Genomic DNA, 27,874 nt, shown 5'->3' with positions numbered 1-27,874 from the left:
TAGCTCTTTGCGTTTTTTATTGTGACCGAAACAGAAAGCGACAATTTATATTTTAGTTAAATTTTTGTTAGCATATAATTTAGATTTTTAATTTCACAACACAATGGCTGAGTTCATCGACTCCGAAGCCGCCGAGTCTGAGGTAAGCAATAGTTAACAATAAAATGCCGTCGTGCTGTTGAATGTGTATGCATGCATATGTATATATAGAAGTGTTTGCGTGTGTGTGTATAAAGTATTGCATTTTTTCAATTTGCAGGATGAAGAAGAGTTGGACTTAAATGAGCGGAAAAAGTTAAAGAAGCTTAAAACAGCCGTATCCGACAGCAGCGAAGAGGAAGAAGGTAAGAAATAGAATTGCACAAGCGGTAAAACGTTAAAAAGTGATGGTCAAGTTGTGTTCAACGGACATATGTACATGCATATTTATATACACATATGTACTTGTGTGTGTAATTTTGCGCTTTTGTTTACAGTTTTGAGGTTAGGTTCATGCAATATCGTTTGTACTAAACAATAATTAAATTGCAATTTGTTTATAGATGATGATGAACGGCTGCGTGAAGAGCTTAAAGATTTAATTGACGACAATCCCATAGAGGAGGACGATGCCAGCGATAATGATTCCGATGATTCTGGTGGTGAAGGCGATGGTGGGAAAAAGCGTAAAAAGCATGAAGATGATGATCTGGATGATCGTCTAGAGGATGACGATTACGATCTTATTGAAGAGAATTTGGGTGTCAAAGTTGAACGACGCGTAAGTCTTAATTAAGTTACAAAAAGTGTGTTTATTTACATTTTATATGTGTATACGTATATATTGTTATAGAAACGCTTCAAACGTTTGCGTCGCATACATGACAATGAAAGCGATGGAGAGGAACAGCCCATGGATGAGGATCGGGCACGTGAGCAAATTGCCGAACAGCTCTTTGATGATAACGATGAGGTGAACTAACAAATAGCTTTGTTTTTATCAATAAATATTGTTGATATACATTCATAGCAGAGCATAGAGCACCGCAGTGAGCGGAGCATACGCGAACCGGACACATTTGATGAAGAGGAAAGTGAATCGGATGCAGATGATTTTATTGTGGACGACAATGGCCGTCCCATTGCTGAAAAGAAAAAGAAGAGACGTCCGATATTTACAGATGCGTAAGTTCTTTTATTACATATATCCCTTTTCTTACATAATTTTTAAACCATATAGTCAATAAGTAAACAATATATATTTATATCAAAAAAAAAATTGCAGCTCACTGCAAGAAGGCCAAGACATATTTGGCGTCGACTTTGACTATGACGACTTTTCCAAATTCGACGAAGATGAGTACGAAGAGGATTCCGAGGGCGATGAGTACGATGAAGATCTGCTTGGCGGCGATGAATATCGCGCAGCTAAAAAGAAGAAGCCGCTGAAGAAAAAGGCGCCCAAAAAGACGATCTTTGATATATACGAGCCAAGTGAGCTGAAACGTGGTCACTTTACCGATTTGGATAATGAAATACGCAAGACGGACATACCCGAGCGCATGCAATTGCGTCAAGTGCCGGTTACACCAGTGCCCGAGGGTTCCCAGGAGCTTGATGACGAAGCCAATTGGATATATCGTTATGCGTTCTGCAAACAAACCGTAAGCGAACAGGAGAAGGCCGACAGTCGTGAGAAGTCACGCAAGCCGCCAACAGCGGTGAATAAAATAAAGCAAACGCTGGAATTTATACGCAACCAGCAGCTGGAGGTGCCGTTTATAGCTTTCTATCGCAAGGAATATGTAAAGCCGGAGCTAACCATAGACGATCTATGGAAAGTCTACTACTTTGATGAGCGCTGGTGTCAGCTAAACGAACGTAAACGCAAGTTGAAGCAACTGTTTGAGAAAATGCGACAATACCAATTGGAAAACTTGTGCGCCGATACGGACAAACCTTTGCCCGATGATGTGCGCATAATGCTGGACAGCGACTTCGAACGTCTGGCCGATGTGCAATCCATGGAGGAGCTAAAGGACGTGCATATGTATTTTCTACTCAACTATTCACATGAGCTGCCCAAAATGCAGGCAGAGCAAAGACGCAAGCAGCTGCTGGAGCGACGTGAGGCACACAGACGCAAGCAGGCAGCAGCTCGAAATGCAGGCCAAGAGGAAGACGAGGAAACCGAACAGGAGAGCGCCGCCCAAGCAGCCATCGAAGCCGAACTAGAACTTGAGCTTGCTGCCGAGGAGCAACTAAAGCAGGCACCCAACAGCTCACCCTATGCGGTCTTCCGCAAGGCGGGTATCTGTGGCTTTGCCAAGCACATGGGTCTGACACCCGAACAATTTGCCGAGAACTTACGCGACAATTATCAGCGTAATGAGGTGAATCAGGAAAGTCTCAGTCCCACAGATCTGGCCAAGCAATATCTATCGCCGCGCTTTATGACTGTGGATGAAGTTTTGCATGCTGCCAAATATGTGGTGGCCAGGCAGCTGGCACAGGAGCCGCTGCTGCGTAAAACGCTGCGTGAGGTTTACTTCGATCGCGCCAGACTCAACATCAGGCCCACCAAGTACGGCATGGTGCTCATAGATGAGAACTCGCCCGTTTATTCGATGAAATATGTGGCCAAGAAGCCGGTGGGCGATATATTTGGCGATCAGTTCATTAAACTACTAATGGCCGAGGAGGAGAAGCTGATCGAGATTGAATTCCTCAGCGAATTCGAGGGCAATGCCAGTGCCAATGGTCCGCCAGGGGATTATATAACCGAAGCCAAGCAGCTGTATCATTTGGATCAGTTCTCCAAGCATGTTTTGGAATGGAATACGCTGCGTGCCGAGTGCGTGCAGCTGGCGCTACAAAAGTGGGTTATTCCGGATCTGATCAAGGAGCTGCGTGCTGTGCTGCATGAGGAGGCGCAACAATTTGTGCTGCGCAGCTGCATTGCCAAGCTTTGCAAATGGCTAAAGGTGGCGCCATATAAGCCAGAGATGCCACAACATCATAACTCCGAGGAGTGGAGCACCTTGCGCGGCATTCGCTGTTTGGGCTTAGCCTACGATCCGGATCAATCGGTTGCTGCCTTTTGTGCCATTGCCAGTCCAGAGGGTGAAATCACCGACTGTTTACGCTTGCCGAGCATACTCAAGCGCAAGAATTCGCATAATTCGGAGGAGAAGAATGCCAAGTTGGCGGATCTGCGCAAGTTGAGTGACTTTATCAAGACGAAGAAGCCGCATGTCATAGTCATTGGCGCCGAGTCCAGAGATGCGCAGCTGATACAGGTAAGTTGGGTTAAGAATTATATTATTTTATATTTATCTACCTTTTTGTGCTTAACTAGACGGACATACGTGAAATACTCAAGGATCTGGAGTCGCAAGAGCAATTCCCAACCATTGAAGTGGAGATAATAGACAACGAGCTGGCCAAGATCTATGCCAATTCGAAGAAGGGTGAATCGGACTTTAAGGAATATCCACCGCTGCTTAAACAGGCTGTGTCCTTGGCACGCAAAATGCAGGATCCGCTTGTGGAGTACTCACAGCTCTGCGATGCTGATGATGAGATACTCTGTCTACGCTATCATCCGCTGCAGGAGCGTTTGCCACGTGAGCTGCTGCTGGAGCAGCTGAGTCTGGAGTTTATCAATCGCACCAGCGAAGTGGGACTGGACATCAATCTAATGGTGCAAAATTCACGCACAGTCAATCTGCTGCAATACATTTGCGGTCTGGGTCCACGCAAGGGCCAAGCGCTGCTCAAGCTGTTGAAGCAAAGCAATCAGCGCCTGGAGAATCGCACACAGCTGGTGACGGTTTGTCATCTGGGTCCCAAGGTGTTTATCAATTGCAGTGGCTTCATCAAAATCGATACGAGCTCACTGGGCGACAGCACAGAGGCATATGTGGAGGTCTTGGATGGCTCCAGAGTGCATCCCGAGACCTATGAGTGGGCCAGAAAGATGGCCATCGATGCCATGGAGTATGATGATGAGGAAACGAATCCAGCTGGCGCGCTTGAGGAGATACTCGAGAGTCCGGAGCGCCTCAAAGATTTGGATCTGGATGCCTTTGCTGTGGAGCTGGAGCGTCAGGGCTTTGGCAGCAAGAGCATTACACTCTACGATATACGCAACGAGCTGAGCTGTCTCTACAAGGACTATCGCTATGCCTATCAGAAGCCCAGCGCCGAGGAGCTCTTTGATATGCTCACCAAGGAGACGCCCGATTCGTTTTATGTGGGCAAATGTGTTACGGCCATGGTAACGGGCTTCACCTACAGACGCCCGCCAGGCGATCAACTGGACACTGCGAATCCTGTGCGCATTGATCAAACTGGCAGCTGGCAGTGTCCCTTCTGTCTCAAGGATGACTTTCCCGAACTTAGTGATGTGTGGAATCATTTCGATGATAACAATTGCCCTGGCCAGCCGTCGGGCGTGCGTGTGCGCCTGGAGAACGGCCTGCCCGGCTTTATACATGTGAAAAATCTATCGGACAAGCCAGTGCGCAATCCGGAGGAGCGTGTACGTATCACCCAAACGATTCACGTGCGCATCATTAAAATCGACATCGATCGCTTTGCTGTGGACTGCAGCTGCAAGTCCGCCGACCTTAAGGATGTGAACAACGAATGGCGTCCCAGACGCGATGCCTACTACGATTTTGTCAGCGAGGAGCTGGACAATCGCAAAGTGACCGAGGCCAAGGCCAAGGCGAATAAGCGCAAAACTTATGCGCGACGCGTCATTGCCCATCCCTCATTCTTCAATATGACCTATGCCGAGGTTATCAACATGCTGAAGGAGGCGGATCAGGGCGAGGTGGCGATGCGTCCCAGCAGCAAGAGCAATCATCATTTGACTGCCACCTGGAAAGTGGCCGATGATATATTCCAGCACATCGATGTGCGTGAGGAGGGCAAAGAGAACGACTACAGCTTGGGACGCAGTCTGTGGATTGGTGACGAAGAGTTCGAGGATCTGGATGAAATCATAGCGCGTCATATTAATCCGATGGCAGTGTCGGCACGCGAACTGCTCCAATACAAATACTACAAGCCCAACAAGGCACCAGAAAATGTGAATGAGCGCGATTTCATGGAGCAGCTGCTGCGTGATGAGAAGACTAAAGATGCCAAAAAGATTCATTATTTCTTTACCGCCAGCAAAAGTATGCCCGGCAAATTTCTGTTATCCTATTTGCCCAAGACGAAGGTGCGTCATGAGTATGTGACGGTTATACCCGAAGGCTATCGCTTTCGCGGACAGATCTTTGATAGCATCAGCAGTCTGCTGCGCTGGTTCAAGGAGCATTGGCTGGATCCGCCGGTTGCCATGCCCGTTGCAACACCCGTGCAGCATCTGCAAACGCCGAATAGCGTGAGCCTGATGCAGCCGCCCGGCAGAGGCAGCTCTGGCCCGCTCGGCATCTATCACAGCAGCAGCAGCAGCACCGCGGGCACGCCACGCAGCACGGTCAGCGACATACGCAGCGGCAGCGCCTATTCTGTTTCGCATTCCATTGGGCATCATAGTCTGGGCAGCGCGGCAGCGTCAGCGTCCGGTGGCGGCGCCGCTTCCTCGCACCACGGCTATGGCACGCCCAGCTTTGGCGCTCACATCAATACGCCGTACACGCCCAGCGGCCAGACGCCGTTCATGACGCCCTATACGCCGCATGCCCAGCAAACGCCACGCTATGGCCACAACGTGCCCTCGCCCAGCTCACAGTCCAGCAGCAGTCATAGTCATCGCAGCAGCAGTCAGCAGCACTCGCATTCGCACTCCTCGCACTCGTCGCATTCGCAGCAACAGCAGCAGCCACATTTCAGCTCCGGCACGCCGCGTGGCTACTATGAGCATGCCCAGCTGGGCGCCTATCAGCAGCAGCATCATCATCAGCAGCGCGCCAAGGAGCACATGGACTGGCAGCTGGCAAATGATTCGTGGGCGCGTCGCAGTAGCAGCAGCAGCGTCAGCAGCAGCAGCCACAAGCCCAGCAGCAATCATCACCACCACCAACATCATCATCAGTCGCAGACGCAGTCACAGTCGCAGCAGTCGACGCAGTCGCATCATTCAGCACAAGGCACGCCCACCAACGAATACACCTCCAGCGCCGGCGGCGGCAACAGCAGCAGCAGCAGCAGCAACAACAACAACAACAGTCGCCCCCAGCCCGCTGTCACGCCTACGTCAGCAGCTAGCCTAAGTCTGGGACTGGGACTGGGCCTGGGACTCGGCTTGCCCTCATCCAAATCCTCAGTAAGAAGCACACCGCGCACCAATACATCGCCCCATTCTATGAATCTGGGTGATGCTACGCCGCTCTATGATGAGAACTAGACGCACCCTCTCTTTCTCTCTCTCCAACACTCTCACTCTCATCGCTCTTTCTGTTATATTGTGCAAGCTTGTCAGCTCCCCTCCAAAAGAGAAAAACAAAAACAAATGGAAGTAATATTTAAACCTTAAACCAGAATAAACCGCGTGCATAAACTTAACTTAAAAACAAACAAAAAAAAAAACAAAATATGAATAAAATAAATACATATTGACAAATGCATTGCTGTTTTGATTGGCTGGCGGCAAAGCGCAGCCAACTTATTTATACATTTTGACACTACAATTGGATTCAAATTATTAAAGAGAAACTTCATTATTAACAACGTTAATTCAACTGTGAAAGGATTTTGTAGCTGAAACTGAGATTACAGGTGAGTTCTTTCAAATTTGACACTTATAGTGCAAAGATTAGAAATTGAAACAGTTGCTCTTCCTTTTTTTTTATCGGTTTTTCTGCATTTATTGTACAATATCCAACATAGCTTACATCAAAAAGCACACGGCATTTATTTTGTATAACATTTTAACATTTAAGTTGTACATTTGTGTGGTTTATTAATATCAACAAGGAATCGCAAAATATACGGAATGAAGCTTACAACATTTATCTCTAAACAATCCAATAGATCTGAGCAGCATGTGGTTCCTAATATGGACGGCTTGCGACTAAATGCCGCTTGACCATATAGACTACGGTAATGCCCAGAGCAATAGCGGCGATGGCCAGTCCAATTTCTCTGTAAAGTTTAGAAACAAGTTTAATGTTTAATTTGTACTATTAATGCAAAATGCAACATTGTTTGGGAGACGCAGCGGGCTGTGTATTGGCAATAGCATTAGAGGCATCATTGTCACTAGATGTTATGGTTAAAGAAATAATAACTTTTGGTTAGACAAACTAAAAATTTCAAATGCATGCAACATTCATAGTGCTATCTCTTTCTAATGCGTGTGTGCGTGCATGAAACAAACATGAATTGTATTTGTTTTATTTTATTGCAGTTGGTGCCTCTACACATTCTTTACAATTTTGTTGTTCGCACTTACAATTGTTTTGATTAATAATTTATTATTTATTTAATTTTGTTAACTCTGTAGAACTTCACCTTGCTGCTGGAGAATGATTTGAAATAACTTGCGCTGCAGAGGAAAATTTTAACATTGACTTAACAGAGCTTTGCTTGCTTATTTTAGGAATTTGTTGTAATTGCAAAATATTAGTTTCAACTTGCACAAATCAGCTTATGAGTTATGTGGGGAGGATATGTGTTATCTATTTATAAATCTTGCTCGAACATGCGTAAACATGATGACTTGCAAACTCACCTGACTGGTGTCGGCTTCTTTTTAATATCGCTCGCTGCCAAATTGCCAACAAAATATTTCTTTAACATCTCACTGTAATTAACACAGTTATCCCACATTAATTGTTGTTAATTAATGTTTTCATGCTTACATACCGAGCCTCAGCGCTGTGGCCCACGTCATTGAAGTCCTTGGTCGCATCACGGCCAGCTACATCAATAAGAGCATCTGCGCCACCAGGATGCTAAGCAAACAGTTATATTATTTAACAATAGCAATATTTTTTCCTTGCTTACTCACTTCATCTCTAAATTTAGTCACATCGTAGACTTTATTGTCAATAACCATCCACAAATCGTTTGCCTTGTTGTGCTGCTGTACTGTAGCCAAACTTATTTCCTTGCTCATTTTCGCAGCGCGCTTAATTTAGTTTGCAAGTAAACGAATACAAAATTTTGGAAAAAGCTAAAAAAAAAAAATATGTGGCGTAGTTTGAGGTTCGCTGAGAACTTGTCACATTCAACAGCTTCAAGCAGCTGTTAATGTTAACTCACTTCGGTTATGTTATGTTAGCGTACATCTCTCAAGATTAACATAAATGTTAATAACTGTTAGCGAACAGCGCAGAGCGCCAATCTTAAAATTCAATAGTAATATTTGTGTTATGAATTAAAAACACAGTAAATTGCATTGAATTGAATAATTTGAATATTTATTGATTATTTAAATGTGAATATCATTTTTGCAGCAGACAACTTTTTTCTACTGAAATACATATATATGGATTATTGATATTAATTTTTAATAGTTTTTGTTTGAATATTTAAATTTAAATTCCGCCGCGAAGACGCAAAACCAAATGGAGGGTTGACTCCTTCTGGATATTGTAGTCAGAAAGAGTACGTCCATCCTCCAGCTGCTTGCCAGCGAAGATCAAACGCTGCTGGTCTGGAGGAATACCCTCCTTGTCCTGAATCTTGGCCTTGACATTCTCAATGGTATCAGAAGGCTCAACCTCCAAGGTGATTGTCTTGCCAGTCAAGGTCTTGACGAAGATTTGCATGCCACCACGCAGACGCAACACCAAGTGGAGGGTTGACTCCTTCTGAATGTTGTAGTCCGAAAGAGTACGTCCATCCTCCAGCTGCTTGCCAGCGAAGATCAAACGCTGCTGGTCTGGAGGAATACCTTCCTTGTCCTGAATCTTGGCCTTGACATTCTCAATGGTATCCGAAGGCTCAACCTCGAGGGTGATGGTCTTGCCAGTCAAGGTCTTGACGAAGATTTGCATGCCACCACGCAGACGCAACACCAAGTGGAGGGTTGACTCCTTCTGGATGTTATAATCAGAAAGAGTACGTCCATCCTCCAGCTGCTTGCCAGCGAAAATCAAACGCTGCTGATCTGGGGGAATACCTTCCTTGTCCTGAATCTTGGCCTTGACATTCTCAATGGTATCAGAAGGCTCAACCTCGAGGGTGATGGTCTTGCCAGTCAAGGTCTTGACGAAGATTTGCATGCCACCACGCAGACGCAACACCAAGTGGAGGGTTGACTCCTTCTGGATGTTATAATCAGAAAGAGTACGCCCATCCTCCAGCTGCTTGCCAGCGAAAATCAAACGCTGCTGATCTGGGGGAATACCTTCCTTGTCCTGAATCTTGGCCTTAACGTTCTCAATGGTATCAGAGGGCTCAACCTCGAGGGTGATGGTCTTGCCAGTCAAGGTCTTGACGAAGATTTGCATGCCACCACGCAGACGCAACACCAAGTGGAGGGTTGACTCCTTCTGGATGTTATAATCAGAAAGAGTACGTCCATCCTCCAGCTGCTTGCCAGCGAAAATCAAACGCTGCTGATCTGGGGGAATACCTTCCTTGTCCTGAATCTTGGCCTTAACGTTCTCAATGGTATCAGAGGGCTCAACCTCGAGGGTGATGGTCTTGCCAGTCAAGGTCTTGACGAAGATTTGCATGCCACCACGCAGACGCAACACCAAGTGGAGGGTTGACTCCTTCTGGATGTTATAATCAGAAAGAGTACGTCCATCCTCAAGCTGCTTGCCAGCAAAAATCAAACGCTGCTGGTCTGGGGGAATACCCTCCTTGTCCTGAATCTTGGCCTTGACATTCTCAATGGTATCAGAAGGCTCAACTTCCAAGGTGATTGTCTTGCCAGTTAAAGTTTTGACGAAAATCTGCATCTTCGTTGATTCTGTAAATATTTTGGGGTAGAAATTTGTGTCGGTTTATTAATTTCGTAAGTCTGTTTAATTTAGCAGCGCCTACTTGTTTTAAAATGGAAAGAAACCATATGTGTATCGAAAAGTCCTTGTTTGTATGTTGAAAATTTCCTTGTATGTATCACAATTTCTTTGCTGCATATGCACTTTGCATCCCCCAAATAAGAACGAGCTTGACCTAATTTCACCATTTTCTCTACACTCATACACAAATGCATACGAACATAGATTTGTGTGTATTTACAATCAATTCTAAGAAGTTACTCTTAATATAGTCAGTCGTGTCATATCTATTATCAGCTAAGTAAATGTATTTCACCATTTCTAAATGTGCGTCATTAAATAATTATTATGATTTATAGCTGCATAGAAATATATACATATGTGTGTGTACAAGTGTAAGTGCATACAATGTCTCCCCTACTGCGTTTTTCTTTGACGCCATTTTGAAGCGGCGCAGTATAACAAAAATTTAATGCGCATAATTGAATAAAGAAAAATTGCAAGTCATTTAAAACGTTTAGCTCTTTCAGTAACTAACTGTATAAAATAACATTGATTGCTAAACAAAAACTACGCTTACAATATAAGCAGCATATGTCCTACATATGAAAATATGCAGGTGAATTGCAAAAAGCAGAAAGAAATGCATTTTCTTTTTTCCTAATAAGGACACTTAAGTCCAATATATAACTAGTTTGAATTTAATTTTTCTACATACCTTTTTTGCACAATAACTTGATAGAACTTTACTTTAAACAAGTAACACTGTATTTGTGTACTGTTCGAACTCTTTTGTAGTTTGATTTTGAGTTTGCGATGGCACTCTATTTATTATAAAGTTAACATAAATCGATTATGGTGCTTGCTCGCATGCAAGTGCGAGCAATGTTCGAGTTGCGCTCAAATGTTCGAGCTGTGCGCCAACTATCGATACAGTCGATTCGGCAACGGCTGTGCAACACTACAAACCAAGCCAAAGGGGGCGGACGGTACGGTACGCGTAACTTATTCTTTTTCATTAAAATTCCTTGTCGCTTCATAACGATACAGTTAGTTGAAGTAATAGATATCCAATACGCAAAATTACTGCTGCATTTTTGGTTTTAATATTTATCTAATTTACCTGTTTCGGTATTGTGCGCAAACGAACACGAACACCTTTTTTCTTACTGTGTGTGTGTGTGTATTTTGTATGTGTGTGCCAAATTATCAATTTTTATGTATTTTTTTCTTCATTCTCTTCTATCGAAATGCCTACACATAAGTTTGAATAAGTGTTTTTAACAAAAGTCTAAACTAAATTATTCGCAGTGAATAGGAAATCGCAAAAAATAAAAAACACAACTCTGAAAAGATTTTATATGCAAAAGAGCAACAACAATAAAGAAATTCTTCAACGCTGAGGCAGTGTATTTAATTTGTGTATGTGTGTGTGTGCATTTCTGCGCTGGATTCTTATAAGACAAGAGTGTGTCGATAAATTTTTTGTGCTGTTTTTTTTTCTTGTTTCATATGTGGCTATCTATGTGTCGCTTACGCGCAGCTAACGCAGTTAATTTATTGTTCTTTCTTTTTTAATAATAACAGAAGACAAACAGCAGCAGCAGCAACAACAACAACAACTAAACACAAGTGGCTGTGTGTGTTTTGTTGGTGTGTCGGCAGTGTGAGAGAGATAGCGTATACGTACATACGTTATTTCTTGTGTATTTGAGTGCGTGCGTCGTCCGTGCGTGCTTGTATGTGTGTGTGTGGTTGAAGAGCAGCAGCGAGAGCATTTCACTTCCAATTTTGATAACCAAAACGAACGTAACAAAAGCCGCAGTAGCAACGCAGCAGCAAGTGCACGTCAAAGAGGCGTAGGCGTTCGCTCTCCCACACAGATTCTCTCTCTTATACGCTCTGAGCCTAGGCAAAAATAATAAACAACTACTAAGCGGAGCTGCTACAAAATAAGAACTAAATAAAATAAATTCGAGTAATAAGCGAGCGCGAAAGTTGATCAACAATGGATAACTTAATTCCGATCGTCAATAAGCTGCAGGATGCATTCACATCGCTTGGCGTGCATATGCAATTGGATTTGCCACAAATTGCGGTTGTGGGTGGACAATCGGCTGGCAAGAGTTCCGTGCTTGAGAACTTCGTTGGCAAGTAAGTAAACCTTTTTTCTTTTTTTATTTTTTCGTTTCATTTGTTATAAATAACTGTTCAGCATACATCAAATAAGAAGAAAATCCATAATTTTGCTTTGCTGTGTGCGTAGGTGTGAGAGTCTCGAAGAGAGTTACGCTCGGCTCTCACTGTATACAAATACACACACACACACAGCACACTACAGCGCATTCGTATTTGTGTTTGTGTGTGAATTTTCGGTGAATAATCAATGAAGCCAAGCAGTCCTGCTTCCTCCCCCACCCCAAAAGCAGGTGGCCCAGCCACAAGCATATAAATATATATACATATGTATGTATGTATGTGTGTGTATATGTTTAGAAACAACCACCTTACAAAATTGAACGTTGATTTATTTACAGACATGCGATCGTGTATAATTGCTGATTAAGCTGTTAATAAACTTAATGAATTACTCATGTGTATGGCAAAATCAGCACACATCCATACATATATTTTCGTATGTGTGTGTGTGTCATCTAAACCGCCAGCTTACATACATATGTACATACAAAGTATATAGCAGAAGTAACTGTAATTATTGGGTAAACATAGTCCAACATATATAGGCTCTTTATGCTTTGGCGCTCTCGCTCTCTCTCACACTCTCTCGCTGCCTGCGCGACGCTTATTGCGCTTTGCACAGCGTTTTTATCTATTGGCTTTTTGTCTAACAAGCGAAGCAGCAGAAGAGGCAGCCGCAGCAGCAGCAGCTACAAAAACAATAAAATAAAATACAATACAAATGCTTACGCCCCAAAAAAAAAAAACCAAACAAAAAAGCGATATGTAGGCAAAGAAAAATCAATGCACACAGTTTGACAATTTCCTTGCCTAGCGCACACTCAAAGCAATCATATAAACATATACATATATATGTATGTATATATATATATATATACATATACATATATATGTGAATATATGCTGCTGCTTTTGTTTCCTTCTTTATGTTTGTATTGGCTGTTGTCGCCCCCCTTAACAGTTTCCAACTTGAGCACACTTTGTTTGCACTACTCTAAAGCATGCTATCTCGCTCTTGTCGTTCTAAGTGCCTCTTACATTTACACTTCACTTTGACATTTATGCAGTCGCTGCCCCGCTGCTGCAGTTGGCTTCGCCCTGCAAAAGTTTTGCTAGCCTACATTTGCTTTGGCTTCAGGTTCTTGTAACTGTCCATGAATGAACTCTTCCTTCCCAAACAGTTCGCCCAAGCTGTTAAGAAGTTTGTTGAGCATTACATAACAATGCACACCCACACACATACACAGTAGCAGACAGACACAATTAACAGCCCTTGCAGTTTCTGTTATGCATGATGTGCGTCAAAGCTTTTTGCTAGGGATTCATAAACTATGCGTGTGTGTGTGTGTTAGCTTATGCACTTACGCTTATATAAGCGAAGCATACGCTGCAGTCAATGGCAGCACAACAGGCAGCGCGGGTTAGTTTTTTCGCATGCGCAAATACACACACACACACATACATCCATGATTACATATGTATTGGCTACTTTTCTATATGTGTGTGTGTACCTCTTGTTAATGACCTAGTTCTCTGCCCGCTGTTTTACTCATCATCTTCAGCATATATGAAAAGCTTTTTAGTTAATGCACTGTTAAAAGCTTAGCACAAACTGTCTGTCAGTCACAAGTCGCATAAGCAAGCGTTAGAGCGAGAGAGCAAGCGAGCAAAGAGAATGCGAGAGCATAACTTATTCAATGTCACAGCTCAGCTTTGAATTTTATTTTTGCTGCAGCAGCAGCAGCAGCAGAATTTGCTGCTTTTAAATGTCAATAGTTCATGGCATTTTGCACAAACGGATGCTGTTATGTATAGATATATGTACATACATAGAATATATGTATGTTCTTCTATGTTATGTTATGTATATAATCGGAGCTGCTGTTAATGCTTACATTGTTGCGGGCACAAAGTCAAAGAGAACAAAAACAAAGCCAAAGCGTGATTTGCCATTTTACTTTGTGCGCTGCAGTTTGGGCTTTGCGCAAGAAGCAGAAAACAATTTAATTAAAATATGCTATGTATGTATTTTTGTATATAAAAAAGTTAATGCTGCAAAGAGAGCGAAAGCAAAAAAAAAAAAGAATGCGCTGCAGCTGATCTGTATGTGTATGTGTGTGTGTGTGTGTTTGCCTGAGCTCAGCTGAAAGAGAGAGAGAGAGAGAGAGAGCGTGCAAACACACACACACACAGCTGCATATGTCTGACTGTTTATCTTTAGCTGCTTGCTTTTGACCTCTTTGCTAATTGCCCCCTTTGCATTTTGCACTTGCTCTTAAGAGTTAAGAGCATCAAAGAAGAGCTTTGCATATCTAAATTGTGTGGAGGGAGTAATTTGTATGTTTGAGTGAGTCATGAGTCAGCGTTTAGTAATTGCAATTATTTGAACTATCTACTAAACGACAAACATTATCATTATGTATGTTCAAATTCATAACATACATAACATTTCCACATTGTGCTCTTTAGATAAGATATGGCGCCATATGTAAGCCCTTTTGTTCACTTGAGCAATAACAATTTTTTAGTTTTATAATAGCGCGCACCTGCTTTTAACCCCCCACCATCCCGTCGCATACCTGTGCCTTTTATAGTGGTTAGAGGCTATAATTTCTCAGTCCCCCCACATGACTCATGCCTTAGTCATTATAATTGATATTGTTTGTGATATCGATAGGTAGTATTATTATTATTATGATTGTTGTTGCTTATATTTTGTTTGTTAGCGCTCTGCTGGCAATTTTTGTTGACTCTACTGTTTGCAACACACACACACACACACATGTAAACAATTTAGACATACACACAGTAATTTCCCAAGCAATTTTAGTTCCCACATATTTTTAACAAATTACAATTAAATTGTTAAATGCACACACAATTGACTGCTGGTTGTTAATCAATTTTTATTCGTCAAAAAACAGCAAAAAAAATGTTTCTTTGTGCTATCGCGTAAAACTTTCTTGGCATGCACTACAGTCATGACATGATAAAACAGAAATTAATGTAAAATTAATTGTTTATATTAACAAGTGCCTGAAATTGCAGTTTTGTTGCTATGCCAGCATTTTGTGAAATATTCATTACAATATTTTAACAAGAAATACTTGGGTTTGGTTTTAATTACAATTTGATATGCACTTGTTTTCAAAATTATTGTAGCATACATTTGGGGTAGCAAAGAAATGAAAATCTTTGAGAAATAATAAAAACAATAACAGTAAATTAACAACTGAATATTTTCAATGTGCATAGTTATAAATATAAACAATATTTAAAATAAAATAGGGCGCTTACTAATTTATACGAAGTAAAGTTAAAACAAATAAATAAATACAAATTCAGATTTAGGTTTATAACAAAAGGTTGCACAGCAAGCATAAAAGTTGTGGATTGTCTTCAAGTATATATATCAAAATAATTAAATTGCACAACAACTAATTGCTCAACATTTTTTTTTGTTATTCACAGAGATTTCTTGCCACGAGGCTCTGGCATCGTAACGCGCAGACCTTTGATATTGCAGTTGATCAACGGCATAACCGGTAAGTTTGCTTGTCAGTTTGATGAAGAAAACTAAAGCTAAAGCTAATTATGTTTTGAAATTTGTTTAGAGCATGGCGAGTTTCTGCATTGCAAGGGCAAAAAGTTCACCAGCTTTGATGAGATACGCAAAGAGATTGAGGATGAGACAGATCGTGTGACCGGTAGCAATAAGGGCATCTCCAACATTCCGATTAACTTGCGTGTGTATTCGCCGCACGTGCTCAACTTGACGCTCATCGATTTGCCGGGCTTGACCAAGGTGGCAATTGGGGATCAGCCCGTGGATATTGAGCAGCAGATCAAGGGCATGATATTCCAGTTTATACGCAAAGAGACATGTTTGATTTTGGCGGTAACGCCAGCCAATACGGATTTGGCCAATTCGGATGCACTCAAGCTGGCCAAGGAGGTGGATCCGCAGGGTGTGCGCACCATTGGCGTCATTACCAAACTCGATCTCATGGACGAGGGCACCGATGCGCGTGACATACTCGAGAATAAATTGTTGCCGCTGCGTCGCGGCTACATTGGTGTTGTCAATCGCTCGCAAAAGGATATCGAGGGACGCAAGGATATCCATCAGGCATTGGCTGCTGAGCGCAAATTCTTCCTCAGCCATCCATCGTATCGCCACATGGCCGATCGCCTGGGCACTCCATATTTGCAGCGCGTACTCAACCAACAGTTGACCAATCATATACGCGACACATTGCCCGGTCTGCGGGACAAGCTGCAGAAGCAGATGCTGACGCTGGAGAAGGAGGTGGAGGAGTTTAAGCATTTCCAGCCCGGCGATGCCAGCATTAAGACAAAGGCTATGCTACAGTAAGTCCATCAAGCAAAAAAAAATATAACTATAGATAACTAATGTCTAATATCTTTACAGAATGATACAACAGCTGCAGTCGGACTTTGAGCGCACCATTGAGGGCAGCGGCTCTGCTTTGGTGAACACAAATGAGCTATCCGGTGGCGCCAAGATCAATCGCATATTCCATGAGCGGTAAGCTGACATTTGTTAATAACAAATAGTAACGAAACTTCACACTCGTGTTTGCTTGCAGTTTGCGCTTTGAGATTGTTAAAATGGCTTGCGATGAGAAGGAGCTGCGTCGTGAGATCTCGTTTGCTATACGCAATATCCATGGTATTCGTGTGGGTCTTTTTACGCCCGATATGGCCTTTGAGGCGATTGTTAAGCGTCAGATTGCCTTGCTCAAGGAGCCTGTCATCAAGTGTGTTGATCTAGTCGTACAGGAGCTATCCACTGTGGTGCGCATGTGCACCGATAAGGTAAGCTGACCATTCCCTATGCTCCAGACTAGGCACTGCTAATGCATTTTTTGGTATTTTTAGATGAGTCGCTATCCACGCTTGCGTGAGGAAACTGAACGCATTATTACCACACATGTGCGTCAGCGGGAGCAGCGCTGCAAGGAGCAAATACTCTTACTCATTGACTTTGAGTTGGCCTACATGAATACCAATCATGAGGATTTCATTGGCTTTGCCAAGTATGTTGACGCAACTAAATTAGTTATAGATTAAGCAACTAATGTTTCATTTGCTCTCTATACAGCGCTCAGAATAAATCGGAAAATGCCAACAAGACTGGCACCCGACAGCTGGGCAATCAGGTTATACGCAAGGGCCACATGGTTATACAGAATTTGGGCATCATGAAAGGTATGTGCTTAAGTCAAAACCCGTCTCCATTCTTCCCTTCGAAAAGTCTATCCAAGTGGAAATGCAACGTCAAACTAAAAGCGAACTTAGTTTAAGCTGTTGACCAAGGCACCTACACACGCACACACAACTGCATTCTACACACACACACAAGTCAAACTAATTCAATGTGTTAATAATACTCACCCAGTTACTCTCAAACTGTAGCTCCTTTGCCTTTGTCCTTGTATGTGGCATGTGTTATGTCAGCTAAGCTGCATGTACTAAGCTAATCTAATGCATAAACTAACTCTTATAAAAGCAGAGGCAATTGAATTACTGCCATAATTATTGCAATTACTTAAGTAATTATTAAGTAATTTTGATTGCAAAACTCATGCCTAAGCTCTAATTTAACTAAGCACGCGCGCTTAGCTTTGACAGCTAAGTAATTAAGCTAATTACTGCAGTAATTACGCTTAATTTAATGCACTTTGTTTGCGCCAAGCGCTGCAAATACTTTTGAATAACTTGTCTGTTCAACTATTTGCATAATTAATTGCAATTACTTTATAATTAACTTCACACACACCCATGCAATTGGCAATTGGCATTACTCAGCACTTTTCTTGCTCTTTTTGGTTATTTTATTTGTCTTGTCTTTTAATTATAATTTATATTTGCATTTTAGTTGTATTTATTGGTTATTTTTCTTTTGGTGTTCTTCTTCTTTTTTTATATATAAACGATTTTTATAATTTTGTATTGGGAAAATTGAAAAAGCTTTGCTGAGATTTTTGCCACGCATACTTGGTTTGTATTTTCAATTATCTATCCTATATGTATACCATATGCATTTGCTACAAAACATAAACAAAAAACAAATAAACAACATTAGTCTGCTGTACCTAAATCGTTTGCTGCTTTGATAAATATATAAACATATATAGTCCATAGTCGTAGTTCGAGTGCCCAAATCAAATCAAATCAAATCAGATCAGATCACATCACATCACACGCATATCATACAACAACAACAACTTAATATTAACTATGCTATCTTTGTATGTGCCTTATAGACTCTTCTCTATATTAATATTATTATTAATATTATTTTCATTGCAATAATTGAACAACAATGCACAAATTCTGTGGCATGCTGCGTTCTTCTCTCTTCTGCTCTCTCTGTCTGTCTTTCTTCTAGGCGGCTCGCGTCCCTATTGGTTTGTGCTTACCTCGGAGAGCATCTCTTGGTACAAGGACGAGGATGAGAAGGAGAAGAAATTTATGTTGCCGTTGGATGGTTTGAAATTGCGCGATATTGAACAGGGCTTTATGTCAATGTCTAGACGTGTTACATTTGCTTTATTCAGTCCCGATGGACGTAATGTTTATAAGGTTAGTAATTTTTGTTACCATACAAAAAAATGAATTCCGTACCAAAGTACACAAAAAAAAGAAAAGAAAAGAAAAGAAAAGGAAAACTAAACAGAATTCAAAACATATATATATATTTATATACAAACATATATATATGTATATATTAAATGCAAGACAAATAAATTTGTCACTTGGCGCAAATTTATTTGTTGTCAGACCTAAAGTAATATTTAAAAAAAAAAAAAAAAAAAAAAAAACTAGAACAAAAAAGTTGCCACTAAACTAAAACTAAAACTATTACGTTACTCATTTGTTGTTGCCCAATTGGTAAATATAATATATAATGTGTTCTTTTTTATGTTTGCAATTTGTTGCTTAAGTTTTGTCAATTCGAGAGCTGCAATGCGTCGAAATTAATGCCAAGATTAATTAATTTTTTTGTATACGATAAAAATTACTATGTTTTTTATCAACATTTAGTGTCAAGTCAAGGGTCAAAGCAGCTTGCAAATTGCTGCAAACTGCTTTCCCTTGGTTTGTAGAGGCCCCGTCCCCTTCACTACAACTACAACAACAATAACAACAACAACAACAACAACTACTACTCCCCAACAAAAAAACAAAACACTTCAAGTAGTACATATATATATATAGCGATAGTCCCTATATATATTAAAAAACCGTTGCCAAAAGCAAAACCCAAACGAAACAAACTAAACACTAACTAAACTTTGGTTCAAGACATAAACGCCTGCTGCGAGCTCAAGTAATATATCCATAGTAATACTTATTTAAAAAGAAAAATATAAACTAACAAATCCAACAATATATAGTACCAAAGCCACCAACAAATCCACCACCGTTTGTAATTCTAAGCGTAATACGTTGTTTGCTCCCATTTATCAAATGCTTGACCTATCCATTTGTTCTCTTCTCCGCGCTTGGACGCTTCTTCTTTTCTCTTTCTCGAACACACATCAACACACAAACACACACATTGATCTTGTGCATTTAGGATTACAAACAATTGGAGCTGTCGTGTGAAACAGTCGAGGATGTGGAATCCTGGAAGGCATCGTTCCTGCGCGCTGGCGTCTATCCCGAAAAGCAGGAAGCTCAGGAGAATGGCGATGAGGTGCGTACATTTGATTCATTTCTATTTCTATTTGTATTTCTATGCTAGCGCTAAGTTTCCAGTTAGTTAAGCTCAATGTGCTCTAAGTTTAGTTGCTAAGTTTATTTGTGTGTGTGTGTGTGATTAGCGCATGCCCAAACAATTCTACAGAACTATGTAAATAGTAGGCGTACATAAATGTCTTTTAAGGATTACTATATAATCCTTGACTTTCGACGAAAAAACCAGAACAACAACACGGATTATCGACTAAATGTGCTTCTTCTTTCTGCTTTATCATCATAATCACCTTTAAATTCATCACAAGTGTTAGTAACAGTATGTTAACAGCATTACAGTGTGTACTTTACAGCCAAATGTTAACGTCAAATATAACAATTAACATTAATTTTTCTACAATTTACACTTAACAGCGTCATGTTAACTATATATAATAACATACTGTTAACCTTTTTTTGGTTTAGTATACACACACACACACACACACACACACATGTATGTGCGTGTGTGTATTTAGTTATTAAATAATTTATAGATTGCAAAGGACTTATCAACTCATGAATAACTGAATAACTCTCTCTTTATGTTTCTTTCGTTTTCTTTTATCGTTGCGACAACACAAAAAAATTATAACTGTAAAAAATGAACAATATTATAATCCTTTGAATAATTGTAAACAAATCTCATGTTTGTTTATGAGCAGGAAGGACAAGAGGTTTGTTTCATTTCATAATTTTTAGCATATATTTTGCATATTTCCTATGCTATCTATCTCTATCTCTCTCTCGCTCGTTAATCATACTATATTTTACAATTCATATAAGTGTTTTTTCTTTATTCTAACTTTTTTTTTATTTTTTTACATTCGGTTTTCTGGGGCTTCACTCGCTATTCCTATTTTTCTTTTTGGCTCTACCTTGCATATATATCGTTATCGTTATCGATATATGAGTTGGGCTGAAGTTCCAACCAACTAACAATACATTGGGCTTGGCATACAAATCCTTTAAATGCAGTTAAATTACATTTATTTTTTAATTGGGATTAAATCAGTTTCACTTTTCATTTCATTAATATTTTCATAGTTTTGTTTGCCAAACAACTTGTCACTAACATTGTTTTATATACTTATACTAATATAAAAAAAAAAAACTACATCAACAAAAATAAAAATATATATTGAAAAATTTTAATTTTACAATATTTTTTATATAAATTATTTTCTTCTATTTTCCCGTCCACGTACCAAACGAAATGATTACATAAAAAAATATATAAATAAAAAAAAAACCACACTACATACAAACAATGTAATAATAATAATAATGGTTATAAATCGCATATAAATCGAACTATTCATATATCTATATATATTTATATATATATATAAACGTTTCCAGCAAAAAGTATGTGAAAATTGTTTACTTTCTTTCGTTTCGTTTTATTGCTCGCAATTTTCAACTTTTTTTAATGCATTTAACACTCACATACATACACATACATATAAAAACAAAAACAAATGTGTTTTGACTACAAATATGCAATTATGATAATTATTGCTTTGAATATTATTGTTACTCTGTAATTGTTTTATTTAATACCTACCTACATATATATTAACTTTATTTTAAGCTCACTTTATATGCAAATTTTATTCTTGCCAAATGTGTTATAAGCAAGTTTGAGTATAAAAACAGTGAGCACAAGCAAATTGAAATTAAATTAAAGAATTTATTGACACAACTTTTATTTAATCAATATCTAATTAATCTTTAGTATAACATTTGATCCTCTCTGAACTGAACTGTGCGCACTGTTTTTATATTTTAACAACTTATGCTAAAAAATTGTTTTAAATGTTGTATTATTATTGTTACTAGCGTATTTCTTACATACGTAAGTTTATACTGGGCTTTAGGTTTATGTTTTTAAATTATAACACGCACTAAACGTATTAGTTAATTTGTTATATATTTTATTTGCTATTTTTTAAGCTAACAAATTTAAAATCTATCACAAAATTTTTTAATAAGCATAAAACAATGGGAAAAGATAATAATACTTAACTTTTTTCGGCTGCACTTTTTGGCATTTATTGTTATTATTTGAATTTGGAAGTAACAAATAACAAGCTAACACTTTATCATTTTATTGATCGATTGATTGATTTTGTTTGTTTCAATTTTTTTCCATTACTTTTGCCCCCTCAACTCTATATACGAATCAATCTTTGCCTCTCTCGAACCGAAACTATAAAATTACAAATGTTAAATTCCAATCAACAACAACACCCTCAACCTCAACAAAATATATAAAAAAAAACCAAACAGTCGGCCAGCGAGGAGAGCTCCACAGATCCACAGCTGGAGCGCCAGGTGGAGACCATACGCAATCTGGTTGATTCGTATATGAAGATTGTCACCAAGACCACACGGGATATGGTGCCCAAGGCAATTATGATGCTGATCATAAACAATGCCAAGGACTTTATCAATGGTGAGCTGTTGGCACATCTCTATGCCACAGGTGATCAGGTAAGCCACCCACCACAGCTCTATATGCATAATGTTTAACTGATTGATTTTGTTTTTATGCTATAGGCACAAATGATGGAAGAATCTGCCGAGTCGGCAACACGGCGTGAGGAAATGCTGCGCATGTATCGCGCTTGCAAGGATGCACTTCAGATAATTGGTGCGTCTTATACAAAACTCTTATACGCACTGATTGTGCTAACAAGCAACAACTCTTATATGCGCAGGTGATGTCTCCATGGCAACCGTATCATCGCCCTTGCCGCCGCCAGTGAAGAACGATTGGCTACCAAGCGGCTTGGATAGCGCCAATCCGCGTCTATCGCCGCCCAGTCCCGGTGGTCCACGTAAGCCAGCACCCACCGCACAGGTACGTCAATATATTTTAATATATATATAGCAATATGCATAACTGTGTTTCATATTCAATTCCAGGGCTCTTTGGGTGGACGAAATCCACCATTGCCACCGGCAACTGGTCGTCCGGCGCCCGCAATTCCGAATCGTCCTGGCGGCGGTGCTCCACCATTGCCCGGCGGCCGGCCAGGCGGTGCTCTGCCACCACCATTGTTACCATCGTAAGTAGAACACAACACAACACTGCCTGCCCTATATATAAATGTATAATTTGTTAGTTGTAACTCTGTTCAATTTGTCGTGCTTTTTATTTATTTTTAATTTTAATTGGGCTAAATGCTGCCTCTGTACATTTCAACATTCCAAAACAATTATCAAAAACAATGTACATACATTTACTTATAATATACATACTTGGGTTATGTATTTAAGTTGATATTTTGCTAATTTCTCTTTCGTTTTCAAGACAAATTGGAACCTCTTTTTATATACACAAAACAAAAAATACAAGCAAACATGCATTAGTATTTAAAGCTTACACCAACATATGCTTTAGCTGATTTTGTTATAATTTTTAGTGCATTCATTTCATACGCAACACGAAGAAATTCACCACACTGTGTTGAAAAATAAGTGTGTGTATATATATAAATGTTTTCATTTGTGATTATATGTGTTTTGCTTAAAATTGAAATGTATACATACAATATATAAAAACAAAATGCCTATTTGTTTCTTCTCTTTTTTCTCTCTTTCTCTTTAACATTTTAAAATATAACAAAATTCTAATCCCTACACACACACACACACATATTCGCACTCACACAGACGTCGCTAAGTTTTGTCAGCCATCAAGCCACAGCCACAGCCGAGGCATTTAAACTCTCTTTAACTAACTATGTAATTAACCAAGCTACAAATTCGCTTTCGCTTTAACCAACCAACCAACCAAACCAAACCAAACGTTTTACTCTCTCTTAAGTATGCGACATTTCCAAGTGCAGTACGCTCAATAGCTCATGCAACTAACTCTCTTATACTCTCTGAAGCTCACGCGCTCAAAACCAAAAAGAAAAACAAACAAAAAAAAGACACAACAACTACAACAAAGGCAAAACAAAATAACAAATAAAAGCGTTAAATGATTATTATTAATCTATATGGAATATAATATAACCTAACAATTATTTAAATGATTATTATTATTATTGTTATTAGTAATATCGTGCATAAATAAATAACGTTTATACATATGTGAAAAATATGAGTACCAAGCACACACACAAACACATACAAACAAACACACACATACACACACATTCACATTGCAAACAATTTATAAACAAAAACAAAACGCACTTGAAATTATTAGCTATTTGTATATGTATGTGTACCCACATATATTTAGTATGTTTGTAATTTGAGAAATGAAAATTCATCTAGTTTAGATTTAAAAAGAAAGAAAGCAGCAAACATGTTTGATTGCGATCTGCGTTCTGCGTTCGCGTACATGTGAACATGCCCATGCATTGCAAAGAGAGAGAAAGAGTAAGAGAGAGAAAGAGAGAGCGAGCCGTTGAGCTGAGCTTTTGAGCTGTTTGTAGTTGTTGTTTGTTTTAGCGTCATGCGAACTGCATTGAGTTGAAAAAAAAAACAATATGGCACATATACATATATATATATATGTGGTACTATGTATTTGTTTACATACATATATATATATATATATACATATACAACAATATATAATCATATATACATAATATATTGATTGATTGATTATTATCATGCGCGTCGTTATGAGAACAGCAGCAAGCAAAAGCGTAAAGTAAATAAAAGAATAAAATATATATACATACACATATGCTTAAGTTAACTAAAGTACCTTTTTTGTGTTGTTGTTGTTGTCGTTAAATAAAGCCTACAAAACTAAAACATTGCGCAAATTTATATAAAAAACAGATAGAAAACAGAACAGACAGACTCACATAACATTAACATAAGCATAGCATTGCGTTACGTTACGTTACGTTAAGCGGCGTCGTCGCCTAACATGTGTCCTAACATTGCTCTTAAATGTAAGCTGAGCGGCTGCTCTTAAGCGCCACAGCTGCTGCACATACTCTCTTCATGTCTTGTTCCGTTGCTGCCTTGCACTGTGTGCGTGTGTGAGCGTGTACATACATTAAATACCATACATACATACATACATAAACATGTAAACAATTGAAATTATATTATTATTATTTTTTGTTATGCGCTTTTTGCTTTGTTTTATGTTTGTTACAATTTGATTTAACACACACACACACACACACATATATCACAGTGCTAGCCAGCAGTGCAACAAGTCAATCAATAAAAAGGGGTTTCAAGCTGTTTGATCATTTAGCCCAAAATGCCGCATATATATGCATATATCTTTGCATATATATATATGCATATGTATGTGCTCTCTTGTAATTTGCTAATCGAACAAATTACAAACAAAACACAACAGTACAAAAAAAATGACTTTTACAACATTTCAAGTCGCGTCACTGGAGCTGTCGGCGGTGCGATCACACAACAGGCCGGAGCCAATCGTTACATTCCGGAGAGCATGCGGGGACAAGTGAATCAGGCTGTGGGCCAGGCGGCCGTCAACGAACTCTCCAACGTCTTTGCCACAAGATTCAAGTAAAGAGCGACGAAAGAGCCAAAGAGCGCTTAAGTCAAACGCAAACGCAACATCAAATATATAAGAGAGCGGGGGGAGTGGGGCGCACGCATCACAAAAAAAAAAAGCACACTAAGCATACGCTATTATATGAAAGAGAGTGGGAGCTAATGAGAGCGCGTTTACATAAAGGCTTGCTGTTAACAAACATTGAACAAAATGCCGCCTCTCCCATTGCTGTTATGTTGAATATACTTACATATAAAATTTTCACATTTTATGTTGTGCTTTATTTGTTTGTTTATTTTCTATTAATTCATTCACATGTGTGTGCGTGTATGTCTGTTTGTGCGTGTGTGTGTGTGCCGCATTTAATCATTTATTTTATTTATTTAAACAAATTGAACATTCCATGTAGACACGCACACATATATAAACTTAAATGTTGCTTTTGGGATCTCTTAAAACAAAAGAAAGCGAAAACTAAAATTGTATTAAACAACAGCAAAGCAAATTGTTAATTATATTAAATTATATGTGTATGTAAATTATGATATGCATACTATAACTATACATACCTTAAAAAACATATACAATAATGCATAGTATCGTATTTAAAAATGCTTAAAATTTGCAGAAAACTATTGTAATTGTTGCTAATTGTGTTTTGTGTAGTTCTTAAAAACAATATCAATTTATTAAACATAGCTATTATATGCATACATATACGTATTGCATATGCATGTGTATATGTGTGTATTTATATTAATTTAAATGCGCATCCATATGTTAATGCTGCTGTAATTTTATGAACAAAAATAATCACCGATAATACGATGTGTAGCGAATATTAAAATGTTTAAATTTGCATACACACATACATATGCAATTAGCGTGACAAACAAAAAGAAGTTTACTAATAATTTTGAAAAGCTGCACTTAACAGTTGCTGTTCAACGTAAGCGCAAGCAGCAGAGCTCAACTTAACAGCGCTGTTTTAACAGTGCAATGTTAGCTCGACTTGAAGTGCAAATTATGCTGAATTAACTAAACGATAAACAACATCAACTTAATTTAAAGTGTGTGTAACAGTATTAAATATATAATTATGCATATGTATGTGTGTGTGCTTGTGTGTGTGTAGCAAATGAAAAGCAATAGCTGAAAAGAATCTCAATTAAATGAAAACCAGTGTGAAGACAAATACATACATATATTAAATATCAAAAGAAAATATATATTAATATTCTTGATATTGTAAACCGAAGCAAGAGCAACTAGTAACAGTCAAGCGTATATTTATTTTTTTTTTTCAACTACTGCAGTTACGATATTACAATATTGTCTTAAATATTTAACAGCTCTATGTGTTTGCTTAGTCCTTTACATGTTGCATACTTATATATCAATTACTGAATCCTTTCGCAAGGTTTTAGCATACTCTAACACATATATATATACTACATATGTATGTATGTATGTATGTATTGGTGTGGCATAGCCCTATTTTTCGGACGGAAACTTTTAAACGGCAATGCTAAATAGCTTGTCGTCTATACTTGTCTGTATGTATTTGAGGCATAACTATCATGTTATATACATAAAAATATATATAAAAATTAACGAAACAACAAAGTAATATATACACATATATAAAAAGAGAAATATAAAATATTAAAAAAGCAAGCTCTCAATTCTTTTTGTGTAACTGGAACTGCCGCCATAAAAACCTACAAACCTGCAATCCGTGCTCCTAACTTCCTTTTTCTCTTCCAAGCATACCGTTCTATTTTTTTTTTAACTGTGTTTGTGTGTGTGTGTGGTGCTGGGTTTTGCTTTATTGTTGTTATTTTATTTTTGAAACACAGAATGAACTAACACACTAATATATGTGGCTGTCCCCGCTGGTGAGTTTTAACTTAATAATAACATTTGCATATCGTAAGCGTGAAATTCTCTTTCATTTAGCAAGTAGTCTTACTTAAGCTCACTTAGACAACTTACTTATGTTAACTTTTCCTTATATTCACAGTCGTCCTGGCATGAATGCGCCACCCAAGCTACCCGATCGACCCTCCTACTATGGCAATACTACCAATGGACGTCCCTATTAAGGCTGCAGGACAACAACATTCTGGGCACGTGAAAGAAATATATTGCCAACAGAGTTTGAGAGTACAGTTACTCCTCTATTTTGTATTAATATGTTTGTATGTATGTTGTGCGTAGCATTGCTTTTAAATTATAATTTATATTGAACTATGTGTGTCTAAATAATCTGCTTGCTTTATTTACTTTTAATATATATATAAATATATTTTTTTTTTGTTTAACTGAGAACTGAAAGCAAAGCGTACATACAAACAAACATAGCCATAGCATAGTAGTTGCAAAACATGTAAAGAGAATTATATTTAGTTAAATATTAGTATATATAGCATACACTCAAAACACAGGCGCTTAGCACACGCCCTCAGCATGCATACAGCTGTATTAATTACACAAA

At 39.0% G+C, this 27,874-nt stretch overlaps 4 protein-coding genes across 13 annotated transcripts; 2 read left to right on the top strand and 2 right to left on the bottom strand.

Annotated features, from left to right (window-relative positions):
- Window positions 1-48: 48 nt before the first annotated feature.
- LOC108606771 (transcription elongation factor SPT6) lies at window positions 49-6,546 on the top strand. 2 transcript variants are annotated; one of them, XM_017997185.1, is made up of 7 exons: window positions 49-142; window positions 260-344; window positions 543-760; window positions 833-952; window positions 1,013-1,164; window positions 1,265-3,278; window positions 3,338-6,546. In XM_017997185.1, the coding sequence occupies exons 1-7, from the start codon at window positions 104-106 to the stop codon at window positions 6,341-6,343; spliced, it is 5,634 nt and encodes a 1,877-aa protein (XP_017852674.1). In that variant the 5' UTR covers window positions 49-103; the 3' UTR covers window positions 6,344-6,546. The 2 variants fall into 2 exon arrangements, with proteins under 2 accessions (XP_017852674.1, XP_017852673.1); XM_017997184.1 differs by having other exon boundaries at window positions 1,010-1,164.
- Window positions 6,547-6,777: 231 nt separating this feature from the next.
- Window positions 6,778-8,158, bottom strand: LOC108606691 (cytochrome b5). 4 transcript variants are annotated; one of them, XM_017997047.1, is made up of 4 exons: window positions 7,949-8,153; window positions 7,804-7,892; window positions 7,670-7,741; window positions 6,778-7,080 (listed from the first exon to the last, which is right to left on the bottom strand). In XM_017997047.1, exons 1-4 carry the CDS (start codon window positions 8,054-8,056, stop codon window positions 6,990-6,992), a joined length of 360 nt encoding a protein of 119 aa, XP_017852536.1. In that variant the 5' UTR covers window positions 8,057-8,153; the 3' UTR covers window positions 6,778-6,989. The 4 variants fall into 4 exon arrangements, with proteins under 4 accessions (XP_017852536.1, XP_017852537.1, XP_017852538.1 ...); XM_017997048.1 differs by lacking the exon at window positions 6,778-7,080 and adding an exon at window positions 7,089-7,197 and having other exon boundaries at window positions 7,949-8,158; XM_017997049.1 differs by lacking the exon at window positions 6,778-7,080 and adding an exon at window positions 7,402-7,483 and having other exon boundaries at window positions 7,949-8,158.
- Window positions 8,159-8,333: 175 nt separating this feature from the next.
- On the bottom strand, window positions 8,334-10,704 carry LOC108606690 (polyubiquitin-C). Its single transcript, XM_017997046.2, has 2 exons — window positions 10,612-10,704; window positions 8,334-9,862 (listed from the first exon to the last, which is right to left on the bottom strand). The coding sequence occupies exon 2, from the start codon at window positions 9,849-9,851 to the stop codon at window positions 8,478-8,480; it is 1,374 nt and encodes a 457-aa protein (XP_017852535.2). The 5' UTR covers window positions 9,852-9,862; window positions 10,612-10,704; the 3' UTR covers window positions 8,334-8,477.
- Window positions 10,705-10,871: 167 nt separating this feature from the next.
- On the top strand, window positions 10,872-27,643 carry LOC108606414 (dynamin). 6 transcript variants are annotated; one of them, XM_017996506.1, is made up of 18 exons: window positions 10,872-10,887; window positions 11,481-12,047; window positions 15,564-15,637; window positions 15,707-16,463; window positions 16,525-16,641; window positions 16,703-16,931; window positions 16,995-17,152; window positions 17,218-17,324; window positions 18,508-18,701; window positions 19,699-19,818; window positions 20,522-20,533; window positions 21,219-21,224; window positions 22,149-22,352; window positions 22,419-22,512; window positions 22,580-22,722; window positions 22,788-22,930; window positions 25,242-25,388; window positions 27,401-27,643. In XM_017996506.1, the coding sequence occupies exons 2-18, from the start codon at window positions 11,902-11,904 to the stop codon at window positions 27,480-27,482; spliced, it is 2,733 nt and encodes a 910-aa protein (XP_017851995.1). In that variant the 5' UTR covers window positions 10,872-10,887; window positions 11,481-11,901; the 3' UTR covers window positions 27,483-27,643. The 6 variants fall into 6 exon arrangements, with proteins under 6 accessions (XP_017851995.1, XP_017851993.1, XP_017851996.1 ...); XM_017996504.1 differs by lacking the exon at window positions 10,872-10,887 and adding an exon at window positions 10,935-10,952; XM_017996507.1 differs by lacking the exons at window positions 10,872-10,887; window positions 21,219-21,224 and adding an exon at window positions 10,935-10,952.
- The last annotated feature ends 231 nt before the right edge of the window (window positions 27,644-27,874 follow it).

This window comes from Drosophila busckii, chromosome X (assembly GCF_011750605.1).
Source record: "Drosophila busckii strain San Diego stock center, stock number 13000-0081.31 chromosome X, ASM1175060v1, whole genome shotgun sequence".
NCBI classification, from domain to species: Eukaryota; Metazoa; Arthropoda; class Insecta; order Diptera; family Drosophilidae; genus Drosophila; species Drosophila busckii.
Note: the sequence above shows the minus strand (reverse complement) of the source record. Positions and strands in the feature narration are given on the sequence as shown.